Source organism: Haemorhous mexicanus, chromosome 1 (assembly GCF_027477595.1).
Source record: "Haemorhous mexicanus isolate bHaeMex1 chromosome 1, bHaeMex1.pri, whole genome shotgun sequence".
Lineage (NCBI taxonomy): Eukaryota > Metazoa > Chordata > Aves > Passeriformes > Fringillidae > Haemorhous > Haemorhous mexicanus.
Window position 1 is genome coordinate 149,562,824 of NC_082341.1, and position 17,861 is coordinate 149,580,684.

The 17,861-nt window shown below is 37.6% G+C and overlaps 1 protein-coding gene across 7 annotated transcripts in view; it reads left to right on the plus strand.

Annotated features, from left to right (window-relative positions):
• The window catches only part of EFR3A (EFR3 homolog A), a 75,390-nt gene that overhangs the window by 33,635 nt on the left and 23,894 nt on the right, over positions 1–17,861 (plus strand). For 6 of the 7 annotated variants that reach the window (XM_059867248.1, XM_059867240.1, XM_059867231.1 and 3 more), the window contains 7 exons: positions 958–1,079; positions 2,758–2,907; positions 7,374–7,511; positions 12,053–12,131; positions 13,159–13,294; positions 14,465–14,629; positions 16,871–16,985. In XM_059867248.1, the coding sequence (XP_059723231.1) occupies positions 958–1,079; positions 2,758–2,907; positions 7,374–7,511; positions 12,053–12,131; positions 13,159–13,294; positions 14,465–14,629; positions 16,871–16,985 (905 nt within the window). The remainder of the gene's footprint in view (positions 1–957; positions 1,080–2,757; positions 2,908–7,373; positions 7,512–12,052; positions 12,132–13,158; positions 13,295–14,464; positions 14,630–16,870; positions 16,986–17,861) is intronic. The other variant, XM_059867216.1, reaches the window with a different exon arrangement.

A 17,861-nucleotide genomic window follows, 5' to 3' on the forward strand; every position in this document is an offset into this window, starting at 1 on the left:
TTTGAGAATTTTGTGTATTTTTTGTCAACAGCATCACTGAAGTTTTGACAGATGCAGCTTCATCTGGATTCACAGAAGTTATTTACTTGTCATATGAATAAGATGGATTGATGTGATTTGTTCTTGACAAATCCATGTTGACTGTTACTTACCCTTTTGAGACTTTGTAGATGTTGGCAAATTGGCATTTTTTTTCCAGTGTTTTTCTGTGAATGGACTAGAGTGGACTGGATTATAATTCCCTGACTCCTCCTTTTTCCCTTTTGTCTAGACAGAATTGACAGAATGCCTCCAAGTTTGTTTCCCTTGAATTTTGGTATATCAGAATGTTGCTAGGTAACCTGTTAGTGACAGGGTTGTGTTTGATTGCTTGGGCTGCTCTCTACAGCTGCTTGAGAGAGGGTGTAGCAGGGTGGGTGTCAAGCTCTCCTCCCAAGCTGAAAGAGATAGGACAAGAGGAAATGACCTCAAGTTGTGTCAAGCGAGGTTTAGACTGGATATTAGGGAAAATTTATTCTCTGTAGGAGTTACCACCATTGGAACAGGCTGCCTGGGGAAGTGGCTGAGTCACCATCCCTGGAGTTACGTAAAACAAGGTTTTGTGGTGGACTTGACAGTGTTAGGGAAATGGTTGGACCTGATGATCCTGAGGGTCTTTCCCAACCTAAATTGATTCTGCCAGTTGATGACTCAGTGTTCAAGTGTTAGATGTTTCCATATTGCATTTCATGCAGTTTCATGCTTCCATAGCTATCTAAATGAAATTCTTGTGGGAAAACTTTAAAAGAAAACCCTCTCTATTCAGATTTTTCTTCTTTGAAGTTCTAAAGTGTTGTTGAAATTGGGTTCTTAATGCAGTTACTTCATGTTACTTAAGCTTAGATTAGGCTTATTACTCATTATTCTGTTTTAGGAAATTGGTATTAAAAGCTTTTTTTAATGTATTGCATTTTCCAGTTTGTCAAATTTGCCAACATTGAAGAAGACACACCTTCATATCACAGACGCTACGACTTCTTCGTGTCCCGGTTCAGTGCCATGTGTCATTCCCGTGACCCCGATCCAGAAATACAAAATGAGTAAGTGTCATTCTGCAGGAATTACTGAAAACTATTGACACATTACTACTGTCTGTAACACAGCTTTTATTAAGGTGTTTATTGGACTAGTTCATTCCATATGAAGAAAATGACAGTCTGGCTTTTTGAGTAGCACCAAATATTGCAAATCTTAGGTAGCTAGAACTCCTAAGATATTTAGGTGTAATTTCACCTTAATAATGCATGTTGGATTGTGTGGATTATCTCCAGAAAGGCACCACTTATTACTGCAAATGCACGAGTTCATAACTTACTTGAGATATTAATGAGGCTACTTATATGAAAAGCAAAAGCATGTATCAAGTCTTTTCTTTGAGAATTACTCATTAAAACTGTGATTTTTTAAATGTCTGAGTATGCTCATGTGTGTCAAACTCAAGAGCCTCCCTGAATGGGAATTCTATTTTTCCCATTCTTATGTAAGTGCTACAGTTTGTTTTCCTGCGGCTCCCCCCGAAGGATGTGTCCTTCCCTGCAGCAGTTTTTCTCCTTGTTTGTCCATCCCTCTTGTCTCCTGTTTTGTGTGTAATCCTATTGAAACTATCTCAAAAGATCTTGAATGAAATTGGGTTCATCTTGAATGCACAAAACTTCATTCAGAAATAGCTAAGATTTAAGCATCTACAGATTTAGGTATTTACAAATTGAAATCCAAACAAAAATAATTACAGAACTTGGTTACCTCTGTAGTTCATCTTAGAAATGTTTTAATTCAGTGAATTTGACTGAGCAAGGGCTTGTTAAGTGTTGTCCGTACCTGAATCACAATTTAAAAAATGAGGGGTGGATTTTAAGAGAAATAATTCAAAATTTTAGTGAGGCTTGTACTTATTTGATAGCTGTACTAGCTTCTGCTTGTTTTCAGGAAGTGAATTCTCTTCCTACCATTTATTACAATGGATAATTTGCTATTATCACTTCAAAAAATAGTATTTTGCTATTCATGTCATAGCACAGATTCTCCTGCAAGCTATTTTTGTTTAATAAAATGATGACAATAGCTAGCAGCTAGACCAAGTCTTTTTTTGCACTTATGTAATTTTTTTCTTTTTATTATTTCATTGTTGTTGATTACTTCTCAGTTGATTTCATTCAAATGGTTTTAGAATGAAGCGATGGTTCCTTTCGTCCATTAGGCTTAAGAAGACCGATTATCCTTTGGTTTCCATCTTGTGAATCTTTCAGAAATCTTAGAAGATCTTTTCTGACTAATCCATAGCCTTAATACAACTTCTAATGGCACAATCACATGGGTGTGCTAGATATTATTTCAGCTGCATTGTGGTAGCTTCCCATTTTTCTTCAGCTCTGGAACAGGCTGAGATTGTGCAAACCTTCAACTGATGGGTGGTAGATTGGTGGGTTTTATCCAGGGGACTTTTGTCAGAGGTGATGCACAAAGTTTGAGTCTTCATTGAGTAGTGTCAGCTTTATCCTTACAGGCCATCTTCTGTTCAGTTGTTTGTTTTGTCAGCTTCCTTACTGGCTTTAAAGGTGTTCAAAGAAAGCAAGGGCAATCTTAATGGTTGGCCAGTTTTCCCAGTTGGTGCTTGTGAGAACCTACTGGAATTCCACAGTACTTCATTACTGCTGCCCAGAGCCCTGCTGGGAGGTGCTGTGTTGCTCAGCTTCAGTAATTCCTCTTTCCTTTGCTCAGGATCCGAATTGCTGGAATCAGGGGCATTCAGGGAGTGGTTCGAAAAGCAGTTAATGATGAGCTTCGAGCAACCATATGGGAACCTCAGCACATGGACAAGATAGTGCCATCACTGCTGTTCAACATGCAGAAAATAGAAGATATTGACAGGTAAGTGTATTCCTTGTCACTGGTGTGGATTTTTTAAGCTATCTCTAGGCTAAGTTTTTATGATGGATATCCTTTTTCTTTTCAGTAGAAGCAACAACTCACCTTTACTAGCTGAGGCTCCTTGAAATTGATAGCATAGGTTTGCATAATTGTTCTTAATGTTTCTTGTCTTAAAATCTTTTCAACCACATTTATTCACTTGTTCAAGATTCTGTTGGCCTAAAAGTTATTCTAGAAATATCCATATTTTGACTTGATAAAAATTGTAAACTCTGTGTTTTAGTGGATCAGATGCAGAGATGAGTAAGCAAAGGCTTTTAGGTGACTCAAATGATTTTGCTACATAGATTTATTAGAAATTGAGGTTTTAATTCCTTTAGCCATTAGTCAGAACTGCTTGTCCTGGCTGAAACAGTACTTAGAGTAAGAAATTAAAGTTTTATTTATATGTAGATCACCTTCTCTTTTTTGTTTTCAGTGACTCCTAGGCATATTACTTGCCACATTTGCAAAAAGATATTCAAAAAGATCTCTGTGACATTTAAGGTTGAGGAGATGCCAGTTAGCTTACAATTGAAAAGTCACTTTTTTTTGGTCCCTATTTAAACACTATGTAGGTGTAAAAACTGTTTATTGGTAGCACTGGGAAATTTCCATAAAATGAACTTCAGCAGTGGAAGCAAATGAAATATTAATTCCATGTCCAATTCTGGCTGCTTCAAAACTTGTCTGCTAAGAGGCTCAGCAGCCTTCCTATGACAACGAGCTTTTCATGCTTTCACTCAGCTTTCAAGATCTGTCAGTTTCTCTTTTTTTTGTTTGAGTTTTGGCATTTATTTTTCAATTCCTCAGCTTGATTTTTGTTGTGTTATTTCTGACTGCCAGTGCCTGTCTCATGTCTAAAACAAATTTTCAAACCAAATAGCTAAAATCAGTAGTGGTCTATCTGTCCATGCCTTATCTAGTTACTGTATATAACTGAAGGCCCATACAATATTTATAGAAATATCCACTTGAATTTTACATCTGAAGAGTGAACTGAAAAAGAGAGAAATGTTTCTGAAGCTGCTGTTTAAGCAAGGAGAGCCTGGTTTGCCTCTGCTTACTCTTACAGGGTTCTATCTGCAGGTGGGCCCTTTCCTTTGGTACTCTTTACAGTGCCCTTGGGCATACACTTTCCTTTTTATAGCAGAAGTAAATTAACTACTGATGGAAAAACTGACTGAAGTAGGATTTGGATTGACCACTTAAAGTGGATCAGTTTATATGTACTGCAGGAATGATTTTTATCATCTGTGGAGCCAGGCAATAGTAGTGGTAGAAAAACAAATCTGTCAAAAAGCAACTTAAATTTCTGAACTCTTGTGCTTGAAACTTGTCCTATTGAACATGAAAAAAAAAAGACTAATGATTTTCCTAGTGGTAAGTAGGGGCCTTTTATGATGTGCATATGACAGAAAAGCTGAAAACAGTGTTTGTAAATTGTTACCTGCTGGTCTTAAATGGTGTTACGGGCAATTTCTCATTTTATTTTATGTGTGACTTCGTATTTGTGGAGCACAGAGACTTCTTGAAGAGTAGGAGTAAGAAGCATATTGTTCTGGCAGATGGAGTCAAAGCATTATTTGAGAAAGAGCAGAAATTCCAGAAAATACCTCCAGCCTAAATCCATAGAAAAAAAAAACATTTTTGATTATAGCTGAAGTACACATAGGTACTTACCTTGGAGGTCAATGTAATTTTAGCTCGTGGAACTTCACAGCCTAATTCAAGATTCTTTTGAGTACATGTCAGATGAGACACTTCTTGGAGTTAAGTTGACTATTTAAATAACATTTTAAAAATATAATTGTATTTGTGTATGTCATTATTTGTTCATATATCTGAGTGCACTTTCTAGTTACGTGCCTATCAGACATTATGTTATGTGGATATCTATTTATGTACATCTCCAAAAGAGGGAGGGGATGTATGAAATTAGTAATTCCCTTACTTTGTGACGTATTCTTCATAACTGTGGAGCTAAACCTGCCAACCGTATTTCAGGCAGAGGGACACTAGCACTTAATACAAACTTGACTTCAAATCCATCTGATACATCTGTAATGTTCATACAAATTCTGTTTTAGAGGAAAAGTAGAATTTCTTTCTTTCTCAGGGTGTGTGAATCATAGTCAAACATTCCTGTACACCTACTCTGCTCAGAAGTGGTGGTTAAGTCTTATTTACGTGTCCTGTCATATCTTTGGCCAATCCTGGTTTTTTGACATTTAAGAAGTCTCATGCTTAAGTTACTGAGTTACTGTGAGCTAGTTTAAGTCTGTGATTAGGTGTTTGCTGTGGAAACTGCTGTACTTCAACACATTCACATTCTCCTTCCAGTTCCTTGTTGCCACTTCTGATAGAGATTACCCAGAAAAAAGCCAGTAGAGCAGCTACAGGGAGTTGTCCTTGCCCACTTCATTGTAAAACACATTTTCAGCCCTCTTGTGGTAGGACAAAAGGTTTAGGTGCAGGGGAATACTACTGGTTTTTTTCTTAGCTCTTGCAGTTGGATTTCTCATTTCTTTTTTCTGATATTTCTGTAAAAACCAAGCCAGTGAAACAAAATGATTATGAGATACTCATTTGAATCTAGAAACTTAAAGAGTCTGTACAAAGCTTTCCTATAAAACTAAAGAGAGTATTCAATATTCATTGTCTATTATCTGCAATGCCAAGGAATGCTTACTGAGAAATACCTTGAGGCAGGTGCTGTTAAAGTTCAAATAAAATGTTACACCCACAGATGACACAGGATAATTTTAGACATTTTGATGCAGTCAAAGAGCAACATTTTATACTAGGAAGATTCATCTGAAAAAAGACTCACAAGCAGTGCTACATCCCCTTCTGTAGGTTTGCATATACAAGCAATTAAAATGTAACTTATTTTACTTCATTTTAACTGGAATTCTTTCAGACAGGCTAAGCTCTGAGTGCTATGCAGACTGCTTTCCTCCCCACATACCCCCACCTTTGCAATGCTGTTGTATTTTAGGGAATCTGTGTCAAAACAGCCAAGGAAATGACAGTCATACACTGTCTCTTGCACCTTCTCTGTGCTGAAAAGAGCACAGAGAAGGTGCTCCTACATCTCCCTAGATCAGAGTCTAGGCAGTACAAGGGAAAGAAAAAAAGGGAGGATGAGTGGCACAGCAGTTGATAAAGCTGGAGTTTTGTGGTACTCATGGTGGATTATATACAAATTGTCATACCTTTTAAAATTCTAATCATGGTGCACTTGTAAAGCTATTTCTCCTTATCTAACAGGGTTCCTGAGGCTCCTCTGTTATTAAAATCTGACAAGCTAGCATTGTTGTGGTAACTCCTGAAACACTGATGTTTCCAGAAGCAACAGGATTTTCATATGGCCAATTTTAAATTTCAGTAGTATTGAAACACTAGAAAATCTTTTGCCATCAAAAGATATATTACAACTATGATGTTAACATGTTCATTTGACTACTGATATTTCAATTTGCAATTTTCTATAATGCTCTAAAGCTTTTATGATGCATAAGTAAACTGAATGCTCTTGGTTGAGCATTCAACCACATTTAACACACGAGCTTGCACTGCAGAACTGAAATTATGTTTAAGGGTTTAGTGTACTGGTTTCTGCAGTCTAAAATTAAAGATGCATAATGTTAATGTAAATGAATGAATCCTCTCTTAAGTTCCTACAATGTATTTTGTGAGAGGAAAAAAAAGGTTGCCACTTGTAGGTCGTGACTCTTGTTAAGTAATGGAGGTACCTCAGGGGGAGCTGTTTGCTTCCTTTCTGAAACCTGTGTTCACCCTGTGCCCACGGGGCGGGGCTCAGCAGTGCCCTGTCCATAGTAATGATGGAAGACACTCAGGCTGAGGGTGACCAACTTCTACACTGTCTATTTAGAGGTAACTGTGTGGGTGATAATGTTCTAATCAGTTCACTCAGACATTATTTTTCAACTCACAAACCGTCTGTTTGTGCAGAAGTGCTGGAGTTTCATTTAAGGCTCACCCACACAGTATGGACTCAGTAGTGGGCAGGTGAATGGGATCATTAATCTGAGCAATATTACTAAAATTCTGTCTAAATTTTTTTAGTGGTTTCACAGCCTTTGTTCATTGTTAGCAATACACAGTGTTTTGTCAAAACGTGGTAGATAACAAGTTAACTGAATATTAGCAGCTTTTGTGTTTGCCATATAAATATTTACTAATATAGTGGTCAGTACCGAGAGAACAGATGATGATCTATGGTCCTGCTATAAGAGAATAAAATATGTTACTCAGAATTCTGGTTTGATGCATATTTGAAATGCAGTTCTTGCCTAGTTCAAAATTGTGACTCGTGAATGTTTTAATACCAAGGGTGGATACAGTAAGGAAAAGGTGAATATTAGTCAGTAATATAATCAATGCATTTTGTCTTATTTCAGCAGAATAGGCCCCCCATCCTCTCCTACAGTAGGAGTGAAAGAAGAAAATCCCTCTGTGCTGGCTGAGAATTGTTTCAGAGAACTACTGGGACGAGCAACCTATGGAAATATGAATAATGCTGTCCGACCAGTTTTTGCGTAAGTTGAAAATCTGTGGAAGATCTTAAAAGGTTTTCTTTGTTTCATCCTCAATTCTGTTGCATTAAAATTTTTCCTACTTTTCAGCTCAAAGGTTTCCATTCATGTTTCTTTAAAAAATTGCCCCTCTTTTAATCTCTCCTCTTCTCTCTGATCTCTATAAACTTGAAGGCAGTTATGGAGGAATGCATGTCCTGCTTTACTGATTTTTACAAGTGAAATACAATAGTTTACATGAGTTGTTGCTTCAGCTGGCATTTTTTTCCCAATGTGAAATTTTATCCAGGCTATTAATGTCCCATAGATGAGTGTTGCAATCAGTGGAGAGACAAACCAAGTAAAGTAGCACAAAAGAATACTGTGCCCCATGAAGTTACAGTTTATGTTTTCCTGCCATTTTCTTCCAGGACCTGTTTCAATATTCTTTGATTAATATCTTTAACAACTCATTTAGGAGTGAGTGGCAGATATGCACACAGTATGCACATTATGCACAAAAACACACAGTACAAATTATACCTCTTGTATTAACACTCAGTGATACCACTTTCAAACCCTGGCTTTTCCTGGTGATGAGGAGACCTGCTTGCTTCTTCTTGTAGATTTTTCAAGGTACATCCCAGGTACAGGAATACATGCTCTTAGATGGCCTGCTTCTTCCCACAAAGATTAAGCATTTTATTTATACACTGAAAGACCTTAAAGCTATCAAAAGCCAATTTCAAGTTACTAGTTACTACTAAAAAAAAGATAGCGTTGGTGTTGAAGGCAGAAAACTTTTGTAACCCCTTGTTTATCCTGAAAAACATTGACTACAAAGTACTGTACCATTCCCTTAATTTCTGTATGTGTATGTTATACCAACCTGAGAGGAGTTTCTGTTGCAGAGTTGGGTGTTTTATTAAAAAAAACACTCATTCTTTCCTAGATTTAAAATTTGCATTCCTCCAAAATACCTATGATCACAGTGAACACCTCATTACTACACAGTCTGGGTGGACTACTTGGTACTACACTGCAACTGCTTTCTGACCACTTCTCAATTCTTTTAGTGGGTTTATCTCAAAACTTTATCATCATTTCCAGGGGTTTGAGTCTTTTGAATCATTATAATTCCTGATTCCACAGACAGAGGTAGTGCTTTGTTTGGGATTTGAGAAGTTGTCATTGCTATTTTCCCGTGGCTAATCTAAAGCCTCTAAAGTTTATTTCCAGCCTGTTTTCATTTCTTACATGCTATGACTCTAAGGAGCCAGTTGGTCTGTGTGCACCTCAGCATGCCAGATGCTGCATTTATGCACTGAAATGAGTAGATAATGACCAGTTGCTCAGAATGTTACCTCCTCTATGAATAGAGAGTTTTTGTAGTCACCATTTTTGTGTTCCACTTTGAGGACAGATTGTCAAATGTGTCTTTTTAGAAATGACTGCTGTAAAGGTTTAGTAGTTTTGAAGAACAAGAGATGCAGAAACTGCAATTTTAAGCTGTTTTTTCCTAAACAAAAAGGGAGTGCTCTATATAATGAGCTTCACTTTGTGAATGACAGAACAAATTGAGTGAAAGTTTGAGATAGAGATTCTATTGCACTTTATTGGACTGAAAAACCTGACTTAGCTTCTGATTAGAAAACAGTTTCTTCTTACAATGTTCAGCTCTTTCACAGGTTTTAAGGAAACTCTGGAAATATAGGTAGGACCTCTTATTACAATGCTAACATGAAGGTGCAGGTTCAGTTCTCCACCTGAAGGCTTGCTTCATGTGACACTGTAATATCAGGCAACATGCTGCCACTTCTTTGCAAAACTGAGAGAGCAGTGCTGCTTGCATCATGAAGGCAGGGTTTATTCAGTGATTGAGGGGTTTAAATATAATGAAGATAGTAGAAATCTGAAGTCAGTCTCCAGGTATAGGTTTGGATTGACATTAATTCTCCTTGTCTTAGGCAGAAAATCTCCATGGTTATGTCTGCATGCAGTAGCTAGAAACTCTCAAATAATAATTTGCAATAAAACCTTACAGATCAATCTCACTAATTGCTTAATGAGAGTCAAAAAATGTTACATTAATATTACCTGAAAAAAAAATTTCTGTTGTGTCAACACTCAGAAGCTATTGAGACATACTTGGCATGGATTTGCAATGGTGAATAGATAAGACAGATTCAGAGAGATCCAGGAATCTAGTGAAACTTCCCAAGTGTAACAACTGCATTTCCATTCTTGTCAGTTATCACATCACATGTGGAGGGGTTTGGAATATTAACAGACTGGTGTTCAATATTCTTTCAGCAAACATGATTCATGAACAGAATATTTTATATATTCCCATACATGCATGACTCTGTTATGCTTTCTGATCCTTGGTACCAATTTATCATTATTACTTTAAGGATTACTTGCATGTGTGGCACTGAGAAAGAATTCAGGGATCATTAGTAGCTCTCTCCCCAGAAACTTGCATTATTGGTTCTGCTGTTCCTTTGAAATTGAGACACCTAATTGTGCACTTTTGCTACATATGTGCAGCAGATCTCAGTGGAAGGCAGAGTTTGGCATTTGTTAATCCAGCAATAGAATGTTTTGCAATCTTCTGTAGATATTCTTTATTGAAAGAAATGTAATTTGAAAAGAAAAAAGAGTTAAGGTGTGACTTGATTTTAACTGAAGTAAATGCACCATACTAAAAATACCCTTTACTGTCTTTTGCAAAAACAAAACTACATTGAATACACTTGTTACAGTCAGTAAAATACATCATGTACAGGAATCTAGTCCTACTGCCCTTAGGAGGAAAATTCCAGTTTTCAAAGTATGCTGCCCACTGAACTGTTACAAAAAGCTTTAGCCAAGTCTGTCATCTTCCCCCTGCTGTCTTCCCAGCAGTTCATCTACCTGAAGTAGCTAATACTTTCTGGCAATATAAAACTGTATGTCTTGTTTAGAGAGGAATATTTTGTTTGTTTGGTATGGGATGCAGTTGACCATAATCTTCCTGAATGGATCTTTGGGGCAGATGAATAGGAACTGTCAAGGATAACAGAGAACACAATGCCCTGAAAGATTAAAGGATCAGTTCCAATCAGAAGGTAGTGGAGAGTAGGATTTTCCATTCAATGATACCTGTGCACAAGAAAAGCAGCTATTCCCAAGAGGTACTCAAGTTGGATATTTAGTAATGTAAATCTGCTGTTGTCTTGGCAGGCAAATACTTTTAAAATTCCTGACATTCTTTCCTGTATGGATTTCTATTAAAAGTATGTGATGTGTCAAGATGGCAGAACTTTTTTTTTAATCTCTGCAATGGAGTGCAAGGTAATTCAGGGCGCAGGAGATGCTTTGTGTCATCTGGTTTAATCAGCCTTGAAGGAGACCTGTGTACAGATGACTGGGCTGGGAGCAGCTGCCCAGTGAGGGAATTGAGGTCTCCAGATTGTAGTCAGAGTAAGTTACAGCATCCAGCCAGTTCTCCTCTGTTCACAGTGCTGGCTTCTTTCACCTCAAGAGTTTTTCAGTTTGTTCTTTCAAGAAACTTTATGTTTCCTAAGTTCTTTGAGAAAAGGGAAAGCAGTAATGATTCTGTAGCTGAGATACCTGTTGAGGAACAGAACTTAAATTCATCTTCTCTTGCAAAGCTTTTTTGTTGATTTGACATATTTGCTGTTCACTGGTGAATTTGTTTGTGGATTTTTTTTTTATTTTTTAAAACCTAAATCATACCAATTAAAATGCATCCAAAGTTACTTTTTCCTCAATCTTCCAGACTGAAAAAACACAGTTATTTTTTTAATGCTTTTTCAGGGAGGTAGATCTATTTTTTGCAAAAAATCTGTGTGCCCTATTCATAGCTTTCAACATTTCTGCTTAAGCAGAATTTTTTGTATTTGCTTGAAACACTGATAATTTTTTTCTCATTTGTGGTTCCTATTCCATTTAAAGAGAAACTGACACATTTTTTTGGGATTTTGTTTTGATCATTCTTGCAGTAAATGTTGAAATGCTTCAGAGTATAAAGGTATATACACACAAAGAACAGCTCTTTTTTGTTTTCCATATATTTTATTTATGAAACCACCATGAAAACAAAAAATATTTCTCAGAGTTTCTATTCTGGATGGAGCATTCAGCCCTAATTATTTTGCAGCTTGTAATTCAAAACAACTTACTTATCCTCTGTAAAGTATAAATTTTCAAGGTGTTACAACCTTCAGCAGATCCCTTTCATGTAAATAAGCATCTAATGTCCCAGCACTCTGTGTGGAAACAGTGTATTCTTAACTATATATGTTTGGTGTAACTAGGTTCCTTAAATTTCCAGAACAGGAATTTCTTTTCAGACAAATGTTTCATGATCATATCCTAAACCTAGAAATCATGTGCTTTTCTGAAGTTCTAAATTTCTCACCTGGTTCATAAATCATTGTATAGAAGTTTTGTGTTAGTAAATAATCCTTTAGGGGTGAATTTTGAGAAAATTTGTAAGATACCATTTACTGTATCTGCAGAATGTAATTATTTTGTTATGTCTTAAATTTTGCTTACAGGCATTTAGACCATCATAGACTATGGGATCCTAATGAATTTGCTGTTTCCTGCTTTAAAATCATCATGTATTCTATACAGGTAGGATTTTCTCCTGGATTTTGTTTCCTTGCAAACAAGTTTAAAGCACATGAGAAAGGTTTTCATGCTTATCTCACCATGCTAATGGTAGACAGTAGATGAAGTCAAAGAATCCAAAAGATTCAAGGGAAGGTAGTAAGGTGGTTCTTCTCCAGAGCAAGGAGCAGGGTGCTGGTGTGACATGGTGCTTGACAAAGAAATCTCTCAGGTTGGTTTTTTTTTCTGTGCCAATACAGCTGTGCTGATTTTCCAGCCCAAGAGACCAACTTCACATGCAGCTGTTGTGCTGAGGATTTTTTATAGTGGACAACCTGTATTGTGGCCTTAAGCTGAAGGAGGGAAGGTAGAGATTGGATATTAGGAAGAAATTCTTTACCTGCAGAGTAGTGAGGTACTGCAGCAGCTTGTACAGCGAAGCTGTGGGTGCCACATCCCTGGGAGTGTTCAAGGCCAGGTTGGATGGGGCTTTCAGCAGCCCAGTCTAGTGGAAGCCCAGTCTAGTCTCATCCCAAGGCAGGGGGCTTGGAACAAGATGGTCTTTAAGATCTCTCACAACTGAAGCCATTCTATGGCTCTCATTGTCTGCTGTAAACCTCAAGGTATTTTTCTTTGATTGCATGCAATACAGATGCCCAGAAGATAAAAGTGTAAAATTCCAGGTTTGTGGGAGAAAGCTGAGTTTTCTCACCATTTACATCAATGGTGCTGAATTCTTTGAACTGCAGGTAGGTGAGTGAGGGACAATTTCATGCTTCCTCTGTGCTTGCAGATGTTCCTGGATATTTTAAAGGACTCTTTTGTACACTGGGCTGGCTCAATTAACCTGTATTTCTTCATCTGTCATGGCAGTTTTTTGAATCCATATTTAGTCATGAATTGATTGTAATTTTGATAAATTTCTGAATGAAAATGTTGCAGAATGGGAACATGGTCATGACCATAGCTGAGTGATGTATGAGCTTATTGTTAAAGTGAAATGTATGAGCTTATTGTTAAAATGAAGATTTTCTGTCTGTTTTCTTAATAGGCACAATATTCCCATCATGTAATACAAGAAATCCTTGGACACCTTGATGTCCGCAAAAGGGATTCACCACGAGTTCGTGCTGGCATTATTCAGGTTCTTCTGGAAGCAGTTGCAATTGCAGCTAAAGGATCAATAGGTAAGTTGTATTAAATTAAAGGCATCAGGTCAAAGGATAAATTTGCAGGGTAGTGCTCATTTTCGGTTTGATTTCAGACTGATTGGAAATATTTTGAGGAGGTTTTGTGTATATTTTTTTTTTCCCTTTGTCCTGGTAAATGCTTGAAATCTTACTTGGTTTGCAATTACTCCAAGCATATACACTTGGTTATTTGACTCTTACATAATCCTCTGCATTGAAAAAATGATTGAAAAAATTGTGCAAGGCAGTTATTCCTGTTTGGAAAGAAATCATAAAGTCTGAGAGAACTGTGTATCACTACAAAATATCAAGAGCACTGTCACTTTGTGATACAGCTGTGACCTGCGTATTGCAGGACTAGAATGATCTTTGAGAAATGTTACCTTATTGACTGTGAAGCAGCTAAATAAGGTGAAATATGTAATTTAAAATTAGGATAGTTCCTTGAAATAATAGTAATGAAGAGATGTACACTCTAGTGCTCTTTTCCTATTGTTCTTTGGTGTCCTGCTGAAATATTATTGTTTTGCATCATTAGCTTGAGCCTGAATATGTCTTTCATATTTATATGAGACCCACTTGCATGCATAGACTTGGGAAATCTTTTACCATATGGTGAAAAGAGCTCATTATTAGATCCAATCTGAATTTTAGTTACAGGTTTTGAAAAAAACTGAAGTTCAGGGGCAAGTACCTGCAGTTCAATCCATTACTGATGCTTAATTTCAGCAACCAATTTTGTATCTGAAACTTGCATGGTGAGTTGACTCTGGGCTGTTTGCACTCCCCTTTCCCACAGGACAGGGACAATGTAGAAAGAAAGTGAGAAGTTTCATGGATCAAGATAAAGACAGTTCGATGGGTGGAGCAAAAGCTGCAAGCACAATGAAAATCAGGTTACCTCCATCCTGACCAGACCCTCTAGTGGATCACAATGGATTATGCATACATTCCTTACTGTATTTCCTGATTCCAAGTTAATTTCTAAAGTATCAAAGTGTAGGCACACTTCAAAAGTTTTTCTCTAGTCGTGATGCCTCAAACACTTATACACTTTGTCCTCTTCACCATACTACTCTCATTACTTGTGAAAATGGAGCCCAGTTTTCATTTTCTTCAGACATCTCCCCCTTGACAATTGCAGTCACTGTTATTTGTTGTTTCCAGGCCCAACAGTTCTGGAGGTTTTTAATACCTTGTTGAAGCACCTGCGCATCAGCGTTGACTTTGAGCTGGGTGACAGGCGCAGTTCCTGTGAAAGCACCACTTTAAGCATAAGCTCCAAGGAGAGTGATGAGAGGATTGTTCAGAACGCCATTATTCAAACAATTGGTGAGTAATACAATTGGCACAGGCTCACTTAAAATTTCACCCCTTTTCCCTCTTCCCCATTGAAATGATATTGGACCAGCTTGAATCATGAAGGAATACTACCAAGTGTGGTTTCTCTGATTGTGTTTGCCTCTCATTCTCAGGCTTGCTTTATGTGTTTGATTTCTGAAAGGTTTTTCTTTTAAATGTTAACTGAACACATAGCCTAGGAGGTTATGAAAATTAAAAATGCTGATGGACTTAAAATAAATTTTAATTATATTGTTACATGGCCCTTGAAATGTAGAAATCTCTACCTTTGATACAGAACTGCAATTAGTCCTTTTATGAAAATCACTGCAAACAGTTGTATACAGTAATACATTTTTTAATAGGTAGTGCTTTAAAATTGATAGAAACGAATGTTAAACATAGTAGCAACAATGACACCTAATGGCCAGTTATGCTACCATGACTTAACTGAAGTACATTAATGTGCAGCTCTTGAAATTATTTTCTCAACAGTGTCTCCCCCTTTTTCAGATTTTCCCTTTATGACAGTGATGTTATATATTGGGGTGCATTTATGAAATATATTCCTTTTCTTAAAGAACAAGGAAAATGTAGCTTAAATGTTGTTCACTGATCTGTACCTTCACTTGCCTTGAAGAGCAGTAACAAGTATTTAGTAGATTATTTCTCACCATTTCAGTAAAGCTCCCAAGTTAAAATGTTTAACTCCCACCAAAAAAAAAAAAAAAAATCCCAGAAATCCCACAAACCAGCCTTTTAAAGCAAAGCTTCTTTCTACTGAAGTTAATGTTATACTATTTCATAGTAATAAAATAGAATATCTGGAGTTGGAAGGGACACATAAGGATCATTGAGTCCAACTCTCTGCTCCTCCCAGGACCGCTTCAACTAAACCATGTGCCTGAGAGCATTGTCCAGATACTGCTTGACCTCTGTCAGACTTGGTGCTGTGACCACTTCCCTGGGGAGCCTGATCTAGTGGCCAACCTTCCTTTTAGTGAAGAACCTTTTCCTAATATCCCATCTGAACTTCCCCTGATGCAATTCCATCCCATTTCCTCATGTCCTGTCACTGGTCACCAGAGAGAGATCAGCATCTCCTGTTTTACTGCCCCCCTTGAAGGTGTTTCATGTTCTTAGACTGAGGCACCCAAAGCATGGACTCAAGGAGGGGCTGCAGCAGTGCAGTGCAGATGGGAGAGTCACCTCCTCAGCCAGCTGGTGATGCTGTGCCTGGTGCACCACAGGGCACAGTTGGCTCTTTTGACTGCCAGGGCACACTTTATTCCCACTGGACTTGCCATTAACCTAGACCTGACCCCCCCACCCCGCCCCGATCTCTTTCCTTGGAGAATGTTGGGAATAGTGGTGTTATCTCAGTTCCCTGGGTGTACTGCCACAGCTGTCCCCACTGCTGTGGCTGTGCTGCTCTACGAGCAGGGCCCAGCCTGCAGCTGGCACTGGTTTGGCAGCTGTTTCCCCTGGAGCTGTGTCTGGGCAGCTGCTTCACTTGTGGTGGGTACAGAGGTGGGAGAGGACAGGATCTTCTGCGAGTGGAAACCATTTCTCCCTGGTGGAGCTGGCAGAGCTGCAGTGCCCTTCCTGCCAGCTGATGCCAGCACTCCCTAAGAGATACTTTTAAGGCAGGGGAGGTGTATATGTGCCTGACATTACTCCTGGCCCTGCCCAGGTCTCTCAGCCATTGTGGCTCTTTCTGCTGCCATGAGGCTCCCCTGGTCCAGGAGCCCCCCCTGTACCCCACGCTGGAGTGCTCTTCTTCCCATGGTGCTGGCACAGAAGCTGCTCACCTCATCACTCCCCAAGAACAGCAACAGTCCTAAAATACTTGTAGGTCTCTTTCTGTCCCCTCACTTGTAATATTTATTGGAGACTTAACAGACAAAGTAACTATACTGTGTGCCATGAGAAACACTTCCAATTCCTCACTAGGTACAAGTTAATAGACTCCAGATATTTAATTTTTAAATTGTATATTTATAGGAGGATAAAATTAGGTTTTAGTATTCAAAGATGAAAGTATCATGAAAAAGACTAACTAAAATCATTCAGCAAAAATAAATATGAGATTATGCCCTAAAACAAGTCATTTGTTTATTCTTCATCTATTTTGACCTGTTAATATATTCCTTGTATTTTAGAGGGTTTTCTTATTAAGAGAAGGGTCCTATATCTCTTCTTCTTCTGTGATTTTGTTCTGTTTTTATTTAGGATTTTTTGGAAGCAATCTTCCAGATTACCAGAGATCAGAGATTATGATGTTCATTATGAGCAAAGTACCTGTTTTGGGAACAACTTCACAGTCGCTGGATCCCGGTAACCTTGGGTTTGTATATCTTACATTTTTAAATTTCAAATTAAAAATCTAGATTTTAGAATCCTGATAAATTAAGATGTGAAAAACATTAAGAAAAGCGAAATGCAAATTCTCACTCTTTAGGTGCTGTATTAAATACTATGGAGAACCAAAACAAGCTCAGTGTCAGCAATATGAAATTAACCTACAGACATTTTACTGATAAAAATTACCTGATTGGAAGTCAGTTTATTTTTCACTAAAACACTCTTTCTCTCTGCATTTGTACAATTTTTTTCTGAAATTGTATACTTTGTGGTTGTTAATTCCATAACTTTTTATATGTGGATTTTGAGAATGAGAGGAATTCAATTATAAATTTCATAATTTACAAACTATGTTTAAGGTTTGTTGTTGTTTTTTTTTTAATTCTGTACAAGTTGACTTCAGATTAAGATAAAACTGCAGAAATTCCAGTGAATTTTGGATTGTCACTATGTATTTAGAAACAGGAAAAAGCTATAAGTGGGCAGACTTAATAAATCCACAATTTAAAAGTCACCCTACACTAAATACTCTTCCTTGTAACAGGAATAATTTTGTTTAAAAGACTGCATTTCCTCAGTATGAGGAATTCACTGAAAAGGCTGCAGCTGTGCTTTCCAGATGTGCACACTTTGCACCACATAAGTGATCACCTAATAGATTAAGTAGGAAGTCATTGTCATTCTCCAGCTTCTTGATAGCTTTTCATACAGCATTCCTGCAGCATTTGATGCTATTCCGTGGAAGATAAAAGTCTGTGCCAGGCAGTTGTCACTCATTGTGGAGGTATTTCAAGAACCAATCCATATGAAATTCTCTACTTGGATTAACAGTTGGGGGTAGTGGTTGTTTTTTTTTTTA